General features: G+C 40.7%; 1 protein-coding gene across 1 annotated transcript in view; it reads left to right on the forward strand.

Annotated features, from left to right (window-relative positions):
• PLB1 (phospholipase B1) overlaps positions 1-20,862 on the forward strand; it is a 223,176-nt gene that overhangs the window by 150,014 nt on the left and 52,300 nt on the right. Inside the window, exons 44-48 of the mRNA XM_069071811.1 lie at positions 4,599-4,694; positions 6,466-6,537; positions 15,175-15,240; positions 19,843-19,903; positions 20,003-20,061. Coding sequence (XP_068927912.1) covers positions 4,599-4,694; positions 6,466-6,537; positions 15,175-15,240; positions 19,843-19,903; positions 20,003-20,061 — 354 coding nt within the window. The remainder of the gene's footprint in view (positions 1-4,598; positions 4,695-6,465; positions 6,538-15,174; positions 15,241-19,842; positions 19,904-20,002; positions 20,062-20,862) is intronic.

Raw genomic sequence — 20,862 nt, forward strand, 5'->3', positions numbered from 1 at the left:
GGGCTGTCCAGTGAACGAGGGTGTAGACGTGTTCTGCCTGGCCCCAGAGAGCAAAGGGTAGAAGGTGCAAAGTGTCAAATAAAGGTTTCACATAAGAAAAAAATCTTCTTAAGTCCAGCTGTCAAGGAGTTAGAATGGGCTGTCCCAGAGGTTGTGGGCTCCAACTCACTGAAGGTTTCAAACAAAAGTTAAATATTTACTTGTTGGGAATATTGTAAAGGGCATTTGTGTTTAAGTACAGTTGGACTAGGTGGCTTCTGAGGCCCTAAACAGCTCTGAGATTCTGATATTCCCCACCGGCAACCCCATCTCTCTTTCCTCTTCTATTTTGCCAGAGCATTTTGCCTAGACCTCTCCGCTGCCCCTCTCCTACTTAATTCTGTCTCCCTGACAAACATGAACTTCTTGAAGGCAAGGGCCATATTGTTTTTCATTTCGGGTTGGTGTCAGTATCCCCAGTTTGGAGCGCAGTGCTCAAAGTTCAAATGAGTTGAAGTTACTTTCTCAAGGTCAATGATAGCCTGCACTCCTTAGAGGAAATGGGAAAAAGGAGGCCCTCAGTTGTAAAGGAGCAACTCTTGTGTTTTCACAACTGAAAAACAGAAGGTGAGAGAGATCTGAAAGTGCCCTGAAGCCTTCCTCTCCCCCCTCCCCCCTTCTACACCCATTCTTCGTTGGTGGGTGGTGGGAAGGAGGAATGAGTGATACTGACTGCTTTATATGATCAAGTCCTTGAAACTAGTGAGAGAGAATGGGCATGGGGCATAGAAAACAGCTCTGCTTGGGCCTGGCCTTTGGGCCAAAGCCTCCATTTATCCCAACCTGAGGTCACCAGGGGACAATTAACCTAAGGCCATAATATGTCTCTTCTGATTGGCTCCCAAAGGCAGCAACCAACATTGCCTTGCTTTTTCAAAGAGAACTGAACAGTTTTTTCCCTCATTTGTGCCGTAGGGTAGGATATTATATGTATGTGTCTAATAAATTATGAATTGTTTTTCCTGGATTTTAAATGGGAAATTAAAGGAAAAAAAGAGGAGGACAGGTCACCTGAGGCTTAAGAAGGTCACTTGAGGCTGTCAAACCTTAGGGCTTTTTAATGATTCCCTCTTTTTTTTTTTTTAAAGCAATCAGGGTTAAGTAACTTGCTCAAGGTTACACGGCCAATTATTTCTGGGTGTGGTGCTGAGTATCTGAGCCCGCATTTGATCCAGGTCATCTCCACACTGGAGCCGGTGCTCTTACTCACTGAGCCACCTGACCGCCCCTAAGCAATTGGGGTTAAGTAACTTGCTCAAGGTTACACGGCCAGGTGTTTCTGGATGGGAGCTAAGTGTCTGAGCCTGGGATTCAATCTCCAGGTCATCCCGACACTGGAGCCAGTGCTCTTACTCACTGTGCTACCTGGCCGCCCCCTTTTGTTTTTTTTTTTTTGTTTTTTTTTTTTGAGCAGAAACAGAGAACAAATGGTTTCATCTTAAACCAAATCAGATCTGTGAAGGGGTTGATGACTCACAAATCTTATGTATGAGAAATAGAGAGAATAGCCTGCTTGTCCATCCCCATTAGCCTTCAGAATATTACATTACACCACCTGTGTCCAAAGTAAGCAGAATGGAAGCTCCTTGAGGGCAGGGACAGTTTCATGTTTTCTTTTTTTATCTTTCAATCTCAAGCAGCTTTCATGTAGTAGGCACTTAAATAATGTTTGTTTAAATTAAATACTAGATTTCCAATGAAAAGCCTATTTTTCTCCCTTGGAATTCTAAAGGCATTTTGGTTTTTACCTCTCATGCCTTTATTTGTGTTATTCCTTATGTATAGAATTTATCTTATTAGACTATAATCTTCAGGATGGGGCTATGTGTTATTCATCTCTCTTTTCTCCAGACTAACACAGAGCCTTTACACATAATAGAAACTTCATGCGTGATTTCCACCCCCCTCAGCTATTAGCGCCACTTTCCCCCACAAACAAACAAGTAAAATTACCCTTTATCTATTTTGTATCTGCATGTTGTCTAACCTAACAGAATGTAAGCTTCTTGAAGTCAGGGACATTTTGGTGATTTGTGTCTTTCAAAGAATACTTAGTGCCCTTCACTGTCCCTTGCACATATATAGTATGTGCTTATGATAATTTCTTGTTAATTGTTTTTTTTCAGTCAATGAAAATCTGCCTTCTCTCCCATCTTTCCTTGCCCATTGAGAAAGCAAAAAAACAAAACCTGTCACAAACATGAATAGTCAAGTAAAATGAATTCTCCAACTGGCTACATCCCTCTGAAATATACCTCAATCTGTACTCTATCACCTCTCTGTCAGGACGTGGGAAGCATGTTTCATCAGGAGTGCTCTAGAATCTTGGTTGGTCATCACATTTGCCAGAGTTCCTAAATCTTCAAAACTGTTTGTCTAGGAGCAGCTAGGTGGCGCAGTGAGTAAAGCGCCAGCCCTGGAGTCAGGGGGACGTGAGTTCAGCTCTAGCCTCAGACACTTAACACCCACACACAAAAAAAACTAGCTGTGTAACCTTGGGCAAGTTACTTAACCCCAATTGCCCTCCAAAAAAGGCAAAAAACAAAAACCAAAAAAAGTTTGTCTTTACAATACTATGGTTTTATAAAAATTGCCTGATTCTGCTCACTTTATTCTACAATGGTCCATGTAAGTCTTCCCAGGGTTCTCTGAAATCTTGCCCTTCATCATTTCTTACAGCACAATAGTCTTCCATCACATACATAAGCCATAACTTTTTCAGCTATTCTCCATTGATGGGTACTCCCTCAGTTTCCAGTTCTTTGCCACCACAAAAAAAAAAAAAAAAGAGCTGCTATAATTGTTTTTGTACCTATGTGATGTTTCTTCTTTCTTTAATCTTTTTGAATAAAGACGTAGTAGTGGTATCACTGGGTCAAAGGGTATACAGCATATACATTGTAATAGCTTTTTGGGCATTGTTCCAAATTGTTTCCCAGAAGAGTTGGAGTAGTTCACAGCTTTTCTAACAGTGCATTAAAGTAACTGTTTTCCCATAGCCCCTCCAACATTTGTTATTTCCCCTTTCTCTTTACTTTGGAAGTGGAACTTCAGAATTCTTTTAATTTGCATTTCTCTAATGATTTTGAGCATTTTTAAAATATGGATATTGATAGTGTGAATTTTTTTCTTGAAAAATGTCTGTCTCCATTCATATTCTTTAACTATTTATCAACTGAGGATGGCTCCAATTCTTATAAATTTGAATCAGTTCCTATACATCCTTGACATGAAACCTTTATCAGAGGAATTTGCTGCAAAGATTTTACCTTTTTACCTGTTTCTCTTCTATTTTTAGCTGCATTGCTTTTGTTTATACAAAAACTTTTAAAAATTTATGTAACCAAAATTGTCTATTTTATTTTCTGTGATCCTTTCTATTTCAGGATTGTTCATGAACTCTTCCCTCATCTGTAGATGTAACAGATAGTTTCTCCCTTGCTCCTCTAATTTATGATGTCATCTCTAAGTCATGTACCCATTTGGAATTTATCTTGGCATAAAGTTTCAGCTATTGGTCTAGACAGTTTTTTGTCCAATAGTGAGTTCTTACTCTGGGATATTTGGGGTTTACCAAAGAGTACTGTGCTTGTTTGCATCTGTTTACTATATGCCCGGCCTGTTCAATTGATCAACCTTACTATTTTTAACCAGTACCAAATTCTTTTGATGATCCCTGCTCTTTAGTATAGTTTGAGACCCAGTATGCTAAGCCCCCTTCTTTCCCTTTTTTTATTGTATCTCTTGAAATTCTTATCTTTTAGTTTCTTCAAATGAATTCAGCTATGATTTTTTTCTTTAGCTCTATAAAGTAATTCTTTGGCAATTGGTATAACACTGAGTAAATAAATAGTGTTGTCATTTTTATTATATTGACTCAGCCTACTCATAAACAAATAATATCTTTCAATTACTTAGATCTATCTTTATTTGAGTAAAGAGTTTTGTATTTATATAGCTCCTATGTGTGTCTGGGCAGGTAGACTCCCAATTAGTTTATACTTTTTGTAATTGTTTTAAGTGGATTTTTTTCTCTATTGATTCCTGCTGAATTTTGTTGGTAATATACAGATACACTGACAATTTATATGTTTATTTTATATCCTACAACTTTATGTATATTGATTGTTTCAATTAGTTTTTTAGTTGACTACCTAGGGTTCTCTAAGTAAAACTTATCATCTGCAAAAAAGCAATAATTTTCTTTATTCTTTGCCCTATGTCTATTCTCTCAATCTTGTTTTCTTGTTTTTATAACTAATATTTATATCTCTAGATATAATAATAATGGTAGTAATGGAACCCAGTCTTACTGGAAAGGCCTTCAGTTTATTCCCATTACAGATCAGACCAGCTCTTGGTCTTAAAGAGATATCATTTATTATATCAAGAAAAGCTCCTTTTATTCCTATGCCTTCTAGTGATTTTTTAAAAAATAGGATGTTTTTTTTTATTTTGTTAAAAGCCTTCTTCTATATCTATTGCTAAAAGCATTTTGTTGTTCTTGCATGTTGATAAATTAATGAATTGAATGGAATTTAATTAATTTCTCCCATCAGGATGGAAGCCCAGATGTCTCCTTCTTTGCCCCAGACTGTATCCACCCAAGTCAGAAATTCCATTCCCAGCTCTCTAGAGCCCTTTGGAACAACATGGTAAATGACCAGAATGCTTACATTTATACCAAAAATGGACAAGTTTATGACAATTAATCTCTAGCCTTTCCCAAAGCTCTGTGCAAAGGAGTCATCTAAATTTTCACCCTTCCATTGAAGATAAAGAAAGAGCCAGGCTTTCAGAGGGGTATAATGGCTGATACTTGGGTCACACTACAAGTCAGGGGAAGAACAGAGATGATAACTTCAGAATCCCCAAGCTCATTGTCATCATGTGATTAGAGAGTGCTTCAACATTCTATGGGATCTGTGATCTCACTGATGTTGGTATTCTTCCAACAATGCCCATCACAATATATGTGTGCCTCCCCTGTCCTAGTGGGAGGTGGTAGCTTAGTGTAGGGGACAAAGTGTTGACTCTGGCTTCAGAAGGTTAAAGTTGAAGTCCCAGTTTTGCTACTGGGACACCTCTGTGATCTTAGGCAAGTCATTTAACCTCCCTGGGCCTCAGTTTCCTTATCTAGAAAATGAGGGAATTTGATTTGATGGCATCTGAGATAAGTTTCTGACTCTAAATCTGTAATCTCATGATTCAGCAATCTTTCCATTGGTTCACCACTGACATACCTATCATGCTGTGGGTTTTCCACTAGATCGGGGTTCTTAACCTAGCATCCATGAACTTAAATACACACACACACACACACACACACACACACATTGATTACTGTACTCCAATAGAATTGGTTTCCTTTATAATCTTATGTATTTTATGCATTTAAAATCATAATTCTGAGTAGTGGCCCATAGCCTTCACCAGACTGACTGCCAAAGGGAATCACATTTTCATGAAACATAAATAGGTGAAGAACCCCTGCTTAGACCTTTGGACATGCATGGGTACCTCTGAACACATGAGTTATTCATTGGTTGTTCTTTATTTGGCTATGTAAAATCCTACCATTTTTCTCTCTGTTCAAACATTTTTAATTATATGCACAGTAAATAAGAATGGGCTCTCATTTGAATGAGAAGGTACGTAATTGGCCAATCAAATTATGACAGAGAGAAAAGGAGTAAGAAGATGGATTTCTTCCCAGTTAAGCTAGAGAAGATGGAGTAAAGAGAGGACAGAATGTGTAGACTGGCCTCATGAACTGAGATGGGAATATAGTATTGATGGTAGACACCACAGCTGAACAATATATGTTATGATTTGGTGGTTCAGTCATGTCCAGCTCTTTGTGACCCCATAGACCATAGCATGCTAATACCATCCTTGGGGTCTTCTTGGCAAAGATACTGGAATGGTTTTCCTCCTTCTCCAGGTTAAGTAACTTGCCCAGGGAGTAAGCAACATAGCTAGGAAGCATCTGAGGCAGGATTTGAATTCAGGTCGTCCTGACTCCAGGACCAGTAAGTACTTTATCCACTGAGCCACCTAGCTGCCTCTGAATATCATATAGTAGTTCTTAGTCCTTTTTTGCTATGGACTGTTTTGTCAGTCTGGTGAAGCCTGTGGAACTTTTCTCAGAAGGAAGTTTTTAAATGTATAAAATAAAATACATGGAATTACTAAGAAAGCCTATTATATTGAAATACTGTTATCACTTATTAAAAAAAAACAAACACGTTCACCAACCCCAGATGTTCTGGGCTGGACACAACCTGGAATGACTTTGGTGGGGAGCCCAGCTCCACAGAACTTGGAAATTCCTGGAAGAACACTTTACCTGGTATGGGGCCAAGGAACATCAGAGGAAACAAATCCATTAATCTCCACCACTGCTTCTGTTTTTCCTTTTTATAGCTTGAACCATTAGGGAAGAAGATGGATTTCCTTGATTTGGCGGCAGATATAGCTCTATCCTGCCCAACCCAGGTAATGAAGATCTTCCTGGAAAGATCATAGTTGTGACTTTTCCCTTGAACTGATCTCCTTCTGTCCTCTCTTAGCCCCCTTTGCCCTCAGGTACTGCCAATGCCAATTTCCTTAGTTTTGCCTTTTCCACTTAATTGGGGAAGGTTATTTGGAGATGATGTATTTGAGATGGCATCCCCAAGAAGTTTGGTTGAAAAAGGAATGTTAAGTATAGCTTTGAAATTGGGAGAAAAGGGCCAAAGCAACTTAAGAGAAGATTTTTATAATCCAGGGGATGTGAGCAGGACAGAGAAAAAAAAACGTCAGAGAAATGTGGGTAGGCTTTAAGAAGCAGAGTGATATGATAAGAGAATCTGTCCAGAAAGCTCTTTATAAAGCTGGCTGGAAGAAGGATGAGCAAACATTTGGGGGAGTTGTGTGGGAGCAGAATACCAAAGAATCATTCAATAAACCCTAATGATGCCCCATGGCCTCTAGGAGGGAGAAGTGGAGTCTGGAGGAGTTTGGTTGGTTGGTTGTTTTTTTAAAATTGAGAATAGAAATGAAAGGGGAGAACTCAAGAACTATGCAGAGAGAAACTAGAAGGACTGGAAAGAATCCCTCTCTTTAAGGATGAACATTCAAGCAGTGACTCAAAAACTGGTTTGGAAATGGGGGTGGGTTTGGAGAATAATTAGAAATTCACAGTATTTTTGGCTTGCCCAACTAGTCTGCCTCTGGTAGCTTTTTTTAAAAACCAAATTAGGCCAAAATCTGAGTAAGTAAGAGAATCTGATGGTAAGAGATGGGATAGTGTGATACAATGGAAAATGGGTGGGCTTTGGAATCAGAGGACCCACCTTTAAATTCCACTTCTACTACTTATTCTGTGACATTGGGCAAGTTACGTCAGCCAATCAATTAATCAATATACATTTAATAAGCAACTTATATGTGCCAGGCACTATGCTAGTCCCTGGCTTCAAGGAACTTACAATCTAATGGGGGAGACAATAGGCAATCAAATATATACAAAGCAAGCTGTGTACAGGATAAATAGGAGATAATTAACAGAGAGAAAACATTGGAATTAAGATAAGTTAGGGAAGGCTTCCAGTAAAAGATGGGATTTTAATTGAGACTTGAACCAGAAAGGTCAGAAGGCACCAGGGAGGAGGAAGTATCATTTTATCTAGACCTTCATTTCCTGTAAAATGAAGGAGTTGGGTTAGAAGTGTTCTAAGGTACAGGAGGAGGTAATAGTTGTGGGCTTCGCTACCCTATTGAGTAGATGGAGGACTGCACCAGGAGTCAAATCTTTATAGTCAGTCAAAGATCATTTATTAAGCACTTACTGTGTTTCAGGTACTGTGCTAAATATTGAGGACTCACAGAAAGGCAAAACCATTCCTTGCCCTCAAGGAGCTCACATTCTAAGACAAATAACTATTTACCTACAAAATATATATAGTATAAGTGGTCCTTCTGACAGGGCTGCTGACCTTTTACATTCTCTGCAAGCTCAGCCAGGAGGTTGCTCTCTGCCCTCTGCCTACCCTCCACCCTCTTGTATGAGAACAGGTTGACCAAGAAAATGTTTCAGTTTTTACCTTTGCCACACATTCAGTAGGTGGTATTGTGCAAATTACTTAATTTCTTACTACCTCCAAAATAGGTGTAATATGGTTACACAAGGGAGCCAACATTTGTTCCATAATTTAACCAATAGTTCTTTAGCATTTACCCTATGCAAGGTCTATCACCAAAATCTCCCTTCTAACACAGTGGCGTGCCAGTGGAATTTGGTTTTGAAAGTTGGCAGTTCTGGAACTCAACAATGCTGGAGAGGCTTTGGACACCACACTGCAATGGTTTTCAAGTTGATTGTCCCAGCCTTGGTTTGAGGAGCTCATTATGCGGTGGGCTATAGGGAGAAGAATCTTTTCTGCCACAGCTCTCTCAGAGTTTGAGTGGCACCCACACCTATGAAATAAGCAGCCAGAGGGGATAGCTAGGTGGCCCAGTAAATTGAGCACCAGCCCTAGAGTCAGGAGGACCTGAGTTCAAATGTGGCCTGAGACACTTAACACTTAGTAGCCGTATGACCTTGGACAAGTCACTTAACCCCAATTGCCCTTACAAAAAGCAAAAACAAAAAAAAACCAACAACAAAAATGAAATAAGCAGCTAGAAATATATGCAAGACTACATCCTGCAGGAAAGACAAAGATAAATATTAGTTAGCATTCATTTTGCATTTTAAGGTTTGCAAAGCACTTCAGATATATTATCTCATTTTATCCTAACAACAGTCCTATGAATCAGGGGCTATTAACTTTATTTTACAGATAAAAAAACTGAATCTGAGAGAGTACCTTGTTCAGGGTCATGTAGTGCATAAGTATCTGAGGCTGGATTTGAACTCGGGTCTTCTTGATTCGAGGCCCAGTGCTCTATCCACCATCTTTGCATGCACCAAAGATTCTCACAACTCCCTTGTCATCTCAGTTGCTTGCCTTCTCATTCTCATGTCTACCCTTCTGTCTCATATCCATCCCCTTCTCTCCACTCACAGACACCACCCTACTTTATCCTGGGAACTTGCCACTTTCCAGAGGAGTCCCTTCTTGAAAAGACCCTACTGGGCTTAAGCAATGATCCCAAGATAGTCATTCTGCCTGGTAAGCAGGAAAGGTCTTGGTCAGCAAAGTGTACCTCTGCCTTTCTAGGGAACCATTGCAATCTTTACTATTGGTGGGGTGAAGGGGAGGTGTGCCAGAAGTCTAATATTTCTTCCTTCCTAGCAGTCTGCTAGGATAACCCATCAATAATAGCTGACGTTTACTTATGTTTGCAAGGCACTTTATCAACATGCTGTCATTTGAACCTCACAACCCTATGAGATAGGTACTATAGGTCTTATAGACTCATTCTGAAGCCCCCAGATTAAGTAAATTGCCAATGGTCACACAGCTAGTGTCAGAGGTAAGATTTAAACCTGGAATTCCCTGACTCTGTTTCTCCTACCCCATCCCCACCATCTCTTTCAACAACAATATACCCATCCCTTTCCCCTGTGAGATGAGCAAGTCCAAGGCTACAAAGTTGAATGGGCACATCCTCCTTTCAATAACCTATAGAGGTCCATTTCTGAGAGGCCTGGTTGCTAAGCAACTCTGGAATTCATTCCAAGAGGGTCCATCTGTTGGCAAGCACATCTTTTGCTACATAAGACAACTCACTCTGCCAGCCGTGGGCTCCATCTGCTCCATTCCTCTGTGACTGAAAGCTATATAAATCTGCATGTGTGTTAGGGGGCCAGGCAGCAAGCATTTTAAATGGAACTAAATCTAAACATAGAGGTAACAGGCAGGACCTAAGCAGGGGTGGGCGAGGAGGAAGAGGGGACTGCCAAGTCCTTTCATTCCCTTCTTCCCCCTAATCAAGCTGTAGAAGTATTCTCCTTGTGCCAGGAAGAATGGCTTCTCATTTTTAGCTATTTTTAAAGCACTTTCTATTGGACAACTTTTTAAAAGTTGGCTCTTGATTACCTGTATATGCTAGTGGTCATTCCGTGGAGTATGCAAGGGGAAAGGTCTGGGGCCTCATCACATCTGTCTCTTCCAGGAATACATGTTCTGAATGGGGTGCTACCCATGAAATGCCATTTCCCCCTTGGCCATCAAAAGTGCTGAGCACAAGTCCCCAGAAGGGGCCAGGGCACGGATCTATCCTTATACCTATCCCTATGGGAACTCTATGGAATAGCCCCCATTACATGTGACAGTCCTTCTAGCAAGGCTTGGACTGGCTTCCTGGTGAGAAGGCCTTAGTCCCTAAAGACCTTGGGAGTTGTACTTCTTCCTGGCTTGGGAATAAAGGATGCCAATTCAAGGTCAGGGCTGTTGGGTAGGGTTTGACACACAGACAGAGACAGAATGAGACAAAAAGAGTCATGGACACAGACAGAGATAAACAGACAGAGAGATGAGAGAGACACAAAGGTACAGACAAAGACAGAGACAGACAGAGAAAGGCACAAAGATAGGTACAGACAGAAACACAGGGAGAGTAACAGGAGGATCCCCTCTTGTCACTGCAAACTCAGTGTGCCCTTTACTTTCCTCACAAAATATCACCTCTGTCACCCACTGGACTTTCTATATTTTTATTAATAAGACTCAATTTTCCCAGTGTAACACATCCTTGCAAGACACAGCATTCACAGCAGGGATGTTTTGGAGAGAAACTGAGTGTGTGTGTGTGTGTGTGTGTGTGTGTGTGTAGATTCCTGGACCTGGATCAAATTCTAGGAAGAACGAAGTAGAGGGAGTGGGAGAGATTTCATTTCCTCTATCCAGGCCTTTTGTATGAACACAGTTCCAGCTCAGCAGCCTCGTAAGCCAGCAAGAATCACCGAGAGGACACCTGGGTTTACTTTAAAGCCTAGAGGGAAAAGTTCCCTCCATCATGCATTTCTGGAAATAGGCTCCCCAAGACTCTGTGTGGACATTGTGTGTACTCTGAGAATCAGGCCTTCATTGGCTCATCTGTCTCCCATTCCCCATTATACTTGTGACCCAGACTGGGAATTTCAGCCACCTTCAACTCAAATTTCTCAGTTTGGATTTTAAAGTCCTTTACAATCTCTCCCTCCCACTCTAGCCCATAGAACATAACCAAGAATTTTTTTTTTTATTTTTGTCTTTGGATATGCCTATGCCTAAGTTTTTAATATATACTTATTAATTGATCTCTCATATCTAATCCTTTGTCAGTCAGTGAATCAACAAGTTGTTGTTGTTCAGTCATGTTTGACTTTCTGTAACCCCAGTTGGGATTTTCTTGGCAAATATAGTGGACTGGTTTGCCATTTCCTTCTCCAGCTCCTTTTACAAATGAGGAAACTGAGGCAAACAGGGTTAAGCGACTGGTCCGGGGTCACACAGCTATCAAATGGCTGAGGCTGGATTTGAACTCAGGTCTAACTCTAGGCTAGGTACTCTATCCATTAGCTTCCCAGGAGCCAACAAGTACTGTATTTACTAAGCACTTACTACTGCCAATGATTGTGCTAATTGCTTGGGATACAAAGGCAAAAACTGTCCCTGCCCTCATACCAAATCACTCCTCAAGAGTGATTACTTCTGCCAAAGTACTAAGTACTTTATACTTAGTACTAAGGAGAGTACTAAGCCTCTCCTTTTTATTTCATTCCATTCTCTGCTACTATAACAATCCAGGGTTCTATTACTTTATACTTGGTTTTCTGTAATAGCAATTTTTAAACATTTTTTTTTAAGTTTTGAGTTCCAAATTTTATATCTCCCTTCCCTCCTCCTAACCTGAGACAGGAAGAGTTAGAGGTTATACATATACAATCATGCAAAACATTTCTATATTACTAGCTTTGTATAAGAAGACTTGCATAAAAAATGAAAGAAAAAAAGGAAGTGAAAGATAATATGCTTTAGTCTATATTCAGACAATATCAGTTCTTTATCTGGAGGCAGATAGTATGTTTCATCATTAGTTCTTTAGGATTATCTTGGATCATTGTATTGCTGAGAATAAGTCATTCATAGTTGATCATTGTACAATACTGCTATTACTGTATATAATGTTTTCCTGGTTTTGCTCACTTCACTTTGCATCAGTTCATGTAAGTCTTTCCAGGTTTTTCTGAAACCATCCTGCTTGTCATTTCTTATGGCACAATTACTCCATCAACCATATACCCCAACTTGTTCAACCATTCCCCAATTGATGGGAGTCCCCTCAGTTTCCAATTTTTTGCCACCACAAAAAGAGCTGGTGGCAACTTTTTTGTGCGTGTGGGTCCTTTTCCTTTTTTTTTTTTTGGATGTCTTTGGGATAGAGACTATCAGTGGTACTGCTGGATCAAAGGGTATGTACAGTTTTATAGCCCAGAGGCAGGATTTTAACCCCAGCAATGCGCTCACTTTGTCTACTACACTACATCTCGATGGTGCCACTCCAGAAGCCCTCCCTTTTGATCGAAGCTGCCAGAGTTTGCACTCACTCCACAGGCAGGCAGAGCCTTTGAGAGCCCAGACAGAGTTCCCAGCATGCTCCTCTTTGCTCCTGAAATAAAATGCAAGCACTTCTGTTCAGCACTTAACTCCAACCTCCCTTTCCAGCCTCAATGGCTCATCTCCCTTTCCCGTATTCTGCTTCCTAGCCAGACTGTCTTCCTTGCTGTTTCCCACAAATATCATTCCATCTCTGTGCCTTTGCACAGGCTGCACCCTATGACTGGCATGTTCTCTCTTCTCACCTCTATCTCTTAGAATCCCTCGCTTCCTTCAAGGTTCAACTCAGCTGGCAGCTCCTATGATCCCAGCTGTTTTCCCCTGCTCCTAGTTAGTACTTTTTTTTCATTTTATATTTCCCTGTCTCTGGAACTCTTGATCCCCTCTCCTCCGATAGAAGGAAATCTCCTAGAGGACAGAGACTATTTCTTTTTTTGTCTTTATGTTCCCAGGGTCTGTAGCACAGTGCTTGGCACACAGTGGGCAAACCAGTAAATGCTTAATGAATGAATGATGAGACCTTGGAGAAAGACTTCAATACAGGGTGAATTATTTTTAAAAATCACAAATTTATATTTAATTTATTCTTTTAATTGATACCTCAAGACTAATCAGAGAACAGGACATAGAATTATAGCAGTACTAGAAAGAAAACTGTTCCTTACCAGGGCAATGAGAATCATAGGATCATATATTTAGAACAATGTGCAAGATTTCAGTGGTCACCAATCCAGCCCTCTCATTTTACCAGTGAGTAAACTTGAGGCCCAGTGAAGTTAACTTGCCCAAAGTCTGATAGGTAGTAAGAGACAAAGGTAGGATTTAAATGCAGACTCTGAAGCTGGAGTCATTGTTCTTTCCACAGCTTTTATTTTGTTGTTGTTTAGATTTCTCCTGTGACTTCATCTTTGTTAGGAGTTGCCAGTTAAGTACTTCTCTCCCAGCAGATTAGCATTTACTTTTGTAATTTAGACTCAGAGATTCACCTGGGGATGCTAAGAAGTCTTAAGTGAGTTGCCCAGGGTCACATAGTCAGTACAGGTCAGAGGCAATACCTCAATCCAGGTCTTCCTGATTCCAAGGCCAGCTCCCTATCCACTTCTCCATTTACTGCGTCTCCACTAGGGCAGCTTTCCACTGTACTACACAGATATAAGGACAAGAGGAGACCTAGGGGATGGGCACAATAGATGGGTGTTGGATCAGCTAGGTGACACAATGAATACAGCACCAGCCCTGGAGTCAGGAGGACCTGAGTTCAAATCTGACCTCGGACACTTGACACTGGCTGTGTGACCTTGGACAAGTCACTTAACCCCAATTGCCTTGCCTTCCACCTTCAAAAAAAAAAAGAAAGAAACAATAGATGGGTATCTGCAATTTCATTGATGCTAGTATTACATCCTGTTAAAATGAGTGTCAGTGAGGAGGGGATGGGAGAAGCATCTGGATCCCAGTACATAGTGCTTCTAGAAGCAGGTCTCACCAAGTTTCCTTGGAGCAAGGAGCAGGGGTAGGGCAGAAGGTGTCTAGAGAATGAATGAGTCTCCAAGTCCCCAACACCCCAAGGCTATGCTATGCCTTCCATATTAAATAACCCTTCTTCACTTACAGAACCATTTCCTGCAGTGGGGAAGGACCTCCTGTCCTTCTTGCATTACATTTTTGGAATGTATTTCTGTTAGGATCATTATAAACATAACAGAAGGAGATAGAGACATGTTAAGCTTTGTGAATGGAGCCTTCATTCTGGCATGTACTAAGTGAAATTTTTAGGTCCTCTTATTGTAAAACACCAAGCCAAAGCTGTTAAGTAAAAACCTTCTAGAATGAATGAAATTCTCTCTAAAAAGGTTCTGGGTATTTTCATAGACAGCTAAGAAGGAGACAGCAAATAAGAAGGGTTTGAAGATTAGGGAGAGAGAAAAGATTGAAAGGGATGATTCAAGACTTAGTTCAGATGCCACTTCCTACAGGAGGCGTTTCCTGGTCTCCCTTGTCCCCCCCACCCTAATAAATTGTTAATGCCCCTCTATCCCTCAAAAGTGCCCTGCTACTTTGTACATAGTCAGTCTTTATTTGCATATATGTTGTTTCTCCCGTTAAAATACATCTTCTTTTGGGCAATCTGCCTGGCCCTATGCTAAACTCTGGGGTTAAAAGTGAAACAATCCTTGCCCTGAAAGAATTTATAATCTGGGGAAGATGACCCCCGTGTATGTAAGTACAGCATGCCTTCCAAAAAGCTGAGTGCACTCAGGCTTTTGGGACACCCTATATATAAAGTAAGTTGGTGGGGGGTTAGTGTGGGAACATGAGCACCTGAAGGGCAACAGGGAAATCCTTAGGCAGGGTCAAGAAACACTTGGTTTTGTCTTTGTTTGCCCAGTATTTAGCAGAGTTACTGGCTCATAGTAAGTGCTTAATAAATAGGTGCTCGTGGAATGAATGAATTGAATTGAATATAAAAGTTTGAGCTACTCAGAAAGGGTTCAGTCCATCCAAAGATCAGTCTCCTTATTATTAGATACTTTTTCCTTTTCTCTCATTACTCACCTTTACTACAACTTAATGATCTGTCACTGTGACCATCTCTTTCCAACAGGAGGAACCCTTCCTGAGGACCTACAGGAACAGTAACTATACATACCCAACCAACCCTGTTGTAGAGGTAATTGATCAAGGTCACATGTTTATGTTTCCACTAGGTCCAGTTGTTTTCACCTGTCAATGTTCTGATTGCATAGTTCTGTATATTTGCAAGCTTGGAATGTCCACACCTTTCCTTCTATGATGTACCAGGCAGGCAGGATGAGTAGAATTCACTCAGATTTGACCACATTAGAAAAAGTAAATACTGGAACACTGGCCTGAACATGTCCATGAATCGTCATCACCTGTTTCCAGGTTACTGCTAGAAAAAAATACAACTTTAGCCATTACTCTTTAAGATTTGCAACTATGTTCTCACAGTCATCTGTTTCTGATCAGACAAGCTTAACCTTTCTGGAGGAGTCAGTGGGGAAATGGGGGAGAGATTTCAGTGAATTCCTGCTCAGTGACTGCTGAGATAAAAGAAACTTTAATCCAAGTTGCTGGGTATCTATAACAAGTTTCCTTTTGGTTGCATTGACTATTCAAAATCAGAAAAGTCAGTAAGTGGGCAGGTCTAAGTTATCAAACACGATGTACCAGGTATGGAAGGAAAGAAACAAGGAAAGAAGAAAGGACAGGGGGAAGGAAGGAAGGAAGGAAGGAAGGAAGGAAGGAAGGAAGGAAGGAAGGAAGGAAGGAAGGAAGGAAGGAAGGAAGGAAGGAAAGAAAAAGAGGGAGGAAGGCAGGCCAAAGAAATCGTTCTTGTTCTCAAGGATTTCACAGTCTAACCAAGGAGACAGCATGCAAACACTATAAACAAACAAGCTATATACAAGATAAATTGGAGCAAATCAGGGAAGGCACTAACATTAAGAAGGAACTGGAAAGGCTTTTTGCAGAAGATGGAATATTAACTGAGACTTGAGGGAAGCCAGAGAGACCAAAAGGCAGAAGAAAGCAGGGAGGAGAATTCCAAGCATTCAGGACAGTCAGGGAAAAGGCCATATGCAGTGCTGAGATAGTGTCTTGTGAAAGGGATAGCAAGGAGGCCAGTGTCATTGCATCATAGAATAAGTTGCTGGGAGGAGGAGAGATTAAAGTGTAAGAAGATTTCTCTGGGACCTACTGTTTGCCTTTCTGTGGATGAAGCCAAGTAGCATAAATCTACCCTTTCTGGGAGAGGGAGTCTAAGATTTGATTGCAGCTATGAATAAAAAAACTCGGAAGTCACTAGAAAAGCTAAGCCTCCAGGTGCTGATGTATGGGAACTTACCTTTCCATTCTGATTTCATATTACTTCATATCATGTAGTCTCTATTCCAGTAAAACTGGTCTGCTAGTTATTTTCCTGTCTCTGACATTCCATCCCCCACCCCTGCACCTTTGCCCAGGCCCATGTCTGGAATGCAGAATTCCCAGCTTCTTTCAAAACTCAAATGCCACCTCCTACACACCTCCTTCTTTTTCCTTTCCCCAGATGTTAGTGGTTAATTCCACCTGAAATTACTTTTTATTCACTCTGCATTAACCCTGTGTAGGTATGTATATAGATAATTCATATATATATACATATATACACATATAACACAACATATACATAATCTATCCACATATATGTATGTACATATATGTATATATGTGAATGAGTGAATAAAATCCCATCCCCCCAGAAGCATGTAAGCACAGCAGATTGTATGTATTGTCCCAGCAGCTCACACAGTACCTTATACATATTTGGTATCTGTTGAATTGAATCAGCAATTATACAGATAGCTAGCATTTATGCTACGCCTTGTTTGCAATGTGCTTTTTACATAAATTAACAGGAAATAACCCTCTGTGGTAGGTGCCATTATTATCCTCACTTTACAGATGAGGAAACTGAGGCTAAGTAACTCATGCAAGGTCACACACCTAGACAGTCTCTGAGGCAGGTTTTGCATTCAAGTCTTTCTGATTCCAGGTCTAATACTCTATTCACTGAGCTACCAAGCTACTTTGTACATCTCCTAAACTAGTGAAGATAAGGCAGTCTTTACTTCTCTCCCATTCATATACAATATGGACTATTTGCTAAATGTACATCATATCATTCTATCTCCTTGAAGAATCATGTACTTTCTCAGTTTCTATAGCCCGGTTTACATCATAAGCTCTGTTCTGATGTAGGGAATATATTTGTACTGCCCTGCCAAAAGTAAGTCACTGAGATATTTCTCAAGTGCTGATAGTCATATTTTGTTAAAATACTATTTTCTTCTTGAATATCTTATTTAAAACCAAGCTTCAATATTTGGATTAGTTTTCAAGAGACTAACATAGGGAATATGTCATTGAATTAAAACTGTCCATTCTCTGAGAACAAGCTAAATGATGTATCAGGTCTTCCCAAAGCCTTCCCAACAACCTGAAATGATGGGGGAACATCAGAGTGAGATTTCTACTAAATCCATTTGAAATTGATTACATATTTAGTGCCCCATAATCTAATTAAGACATTTTAACAAAATTTGGCTGTCAGATTTTTAAATAGAGAAAAGGATGTATCAAAGTATATTGATGATTGGATCCCCTAGAAAAATCAAATCCCCAATCAGCAAGTATTTCCAGAGAGCCTGCTGTGTGCCTCAAACTCTGGCAGCCACTGTGGGTGGCTATTCTGGAGAGAGAGGGTGAGGCCCACGGGATAACAAGCTTCATTTGACCTCTGGGGGCCTTGAAGCATTTGTAGCTTTGGCCACCACCCATCTGAATGCTTTCAGCATCCTTTGCCCCATCACTTTAAAAACTTCCTTCTTGTATTTCAGGTATGACAAACACACTGCTTTGGGTCTGGATGAAGCTACAATATTGCAGGAATTCCTCTATTTATACCTAAGTTTATGTGTCCAGAGAAGTAGCATTGATTTTTGTTTGTTTGTTTTTTACTTTTTGGAGGCGGGAAGGTAGGGCAATTGGGGTTAAGTGACTTGCCCAAGATGACACAGCTAGTTTTTGTATTAAGTGTTTGAGGTCACATTTGAACTCAGGTCCTCCTGACCCCAGGGCTGGCGAGAAGTAGCATTTCTTAACTCTACAGTCAAGAACATGGGGAAAAGTTGGTAGCATTATGTTTGTGAAATCTTCATGTTTTTCTAAAAACATTTCCTGTAACTAGGGTGGCACAAGGAGGGGTTTGTCCCAGGGCATCAGATTTACAAGGTTCTGACAGCTCTTGTGGTCCTTCAGAAGCTAGAAACAATGGTGCTTAGGATCTAGTTGATAAGAATACTTAGTTAAAATAGGAAGCTACCAATCAGCAAGTGGAGAGGGGGCTACTGCTCCATCTTCTGACCCTCCTTCCCCCTCTCACATTCAGCAGACTCCTCACCCACACCTCCATGGAGTAGTCTTGTTCTCTTTTCCTCCTTCTATAGGCCTGATTTGTGGTACTGGCATAAGAAATAAGAAATTCTAGTTACAAATGAGTCCTCGATTAGGCCTAGGTATTGCTATTAGCTTTATTTTTTAAATAAAAATAATAATGATAACTCTCCTAGGAGAGAACATGGCAAGGTGCTGGCTTAGGAAATGATGATAATGTAGCATTAGCCTCTAGCAAGTGGTGGTGAAGTAGATAAGAGGCCTAGGCCTGGAGTCAGGAAGACCTGAGTACAAATCCAGCCTCAGACACTTACTAACCATGTGACCCTGAGGAAGTCACTTAATATCTATCTGTCGCAGTTTTCCCAACTGTAAAATGGAAGGGTAATAATAGTGCCTACTTCCCAAGGTCATTGTGAGGTTCAATTGAGATAATATTTGTAAAGGCTTAGCACAGTGTCTGGCACTGTAGGTGCTTATAAATACTTGTTTCCTTCCTCCTTATGGACTATGCAGAATACCAATGACCAGCCTCTGCCTGCCTCAGGATACTGCCAGACCTTTATAATTCAAGCATCTATTGAATGCCTACCATGTACAAAACTGGCATCCCCAAGTGGGTAAAAAGAAAGTTCTACTCCTTGAGGAGCAAACAGTTACAATAATTGTAGGAGAAGAGGTACATAAACATTAGGCAAATTAGAGTGTGAGAGTAATGAGAGAGGCACAGACCTGCGCTAGGAGAGGTCACGCCTGGTTGAGATGAGGGAGAGCTATCAAAAAGAGGTGGCATTTGAGCTGAGCCTTAAAAGATGAGGAGGATTTCAGTAGGCAGAAATGGTGAGGAGGGCATTCCAGGTATAGGGGAGAGCAAAGACATGGAGGTGGGAAAGTAAGGCAGTATAGTCAAAGAATAGCTGGAGTATAAGAAAAACAAATGGGTGGAGTGTGAGACAACAGCTATAAAGTTAGGGGACAGCCAGGTCATGCAAGGCCTTGAATGCCAAGTAGAGGGCATTGTTAAATATAAGCGATTTCTTAAACAAGTGATGTAAGTATATGTACACGTGGGGTGCATTGACCCATTCCATCGTCTCTTGGCACTGTATCAGGATGTTTAAATCTAGTGTAGCTTTTAGCCTTACAGGCCTTTTCTACCAACACAATCCTGCTTTGCTGAGGTCTGGACTTAGTTGAAGATTGATTGGTGGTTCTGGGCTGGTATTGATTTCTCTATATTATGAATGTTAAGAATTTCCAAGAATAACCTTCCTTTTCACATAGTAGTTTTCTCTTCTTTTGCTTATTTTCAAAGAACTGGGGCAGTGACTTCCTGTGTCCTGAGCAGGGGTCATCAAGCAGTGTTCCCACATCAGGTGAGTGCAGACAACCCTGATTCCCATCATGCCTTCTTTTGGCATTGTCTCTTAAGGATAGTCAGCACAGTAAAGGTCCTACTTTCTTGTCTCCTTAAGTCCACCAGCTCCGACCCGCTGACATCAAGGTGGTTGCAGCTCTGGGAGATTCACTGACTGTAAGTACTAAGCCTGAAAGACTTGTTTCACCCTCCCCTGCCCTGGGGAACCAGACACTCTAAGGGTCAGCCAAGTACTAGCTAGTCAGTCCCTTGCCTAGACTTAGCCCTGAACATAATCAATTGTTCAGCAAATATTTTGTGGGACCCTTACTTGATGCCTGCTCTGTCCTTTGCCAGGCAAGGGAGTCTGGGGGGGGGGATTGGGGGGGGGGAGAAATATGAATAAGATACATCTCCCGTCCTCAGGGAATATACATTCACTTTGAGAAACAAAATTTGCACGAGTGAAGAGTTAGTGGGGGAGAAAAGATAATGTTGATAAATGCTAAATGAAAGTAGAGATAGCAGCTGCTATAGAAAAGAGAGAGGTCACTGTGTTGAGAGATTCAGAGAAGATTCCACTGGCCCTTAAAAGGTAAATTGGATTTAGATGGCTAAAGACGAGAAGCCAGGGTATACCAGCAGGGCGATGCACAATGATCGGAAAATGAAAAATATGTTACACTGACATAAAGTAGGCTAGTTTGTTTGGAAAAGAAGATTTGTATAGGAGAATCAGGGACTACAAGGCTGGAAAGAAGGACTGAGGCTGGATGAAGGCAGAAATGGCATACTTATTAAATTCACAGATTATATTAAGCTGGAAAGGATAGTTAATACATTGATGACAGAAATGGGATCTTAACTCAGTAGGCTAGAAGGAAGGAGTGAATTTCATAAGAAGAAACTCAAAAGGGACAAAGGCAAAGACAAAAGTTAGATTTTTGAAAATCAATGGCACAAACACAGAATGAGGGA

Source organism: Petaurus breviceps, unplaced genomic scaffold, assembly GCF_028583685.1.
Source record: "Petaurus breviceps papuanus isolate PSGF00001 unplaced genomic scaffold, PetGlider_PUasm1.0 90845, whole genome shotgun sequence".
In the NCBI taxonomy this organism is placed as follows: domain Eukaryota; kingdom Metazoa; phylum Chordata; class Mammalia; order Diprotodontia; family Petauridae; genus Petaurus; species Petaurus breviceps.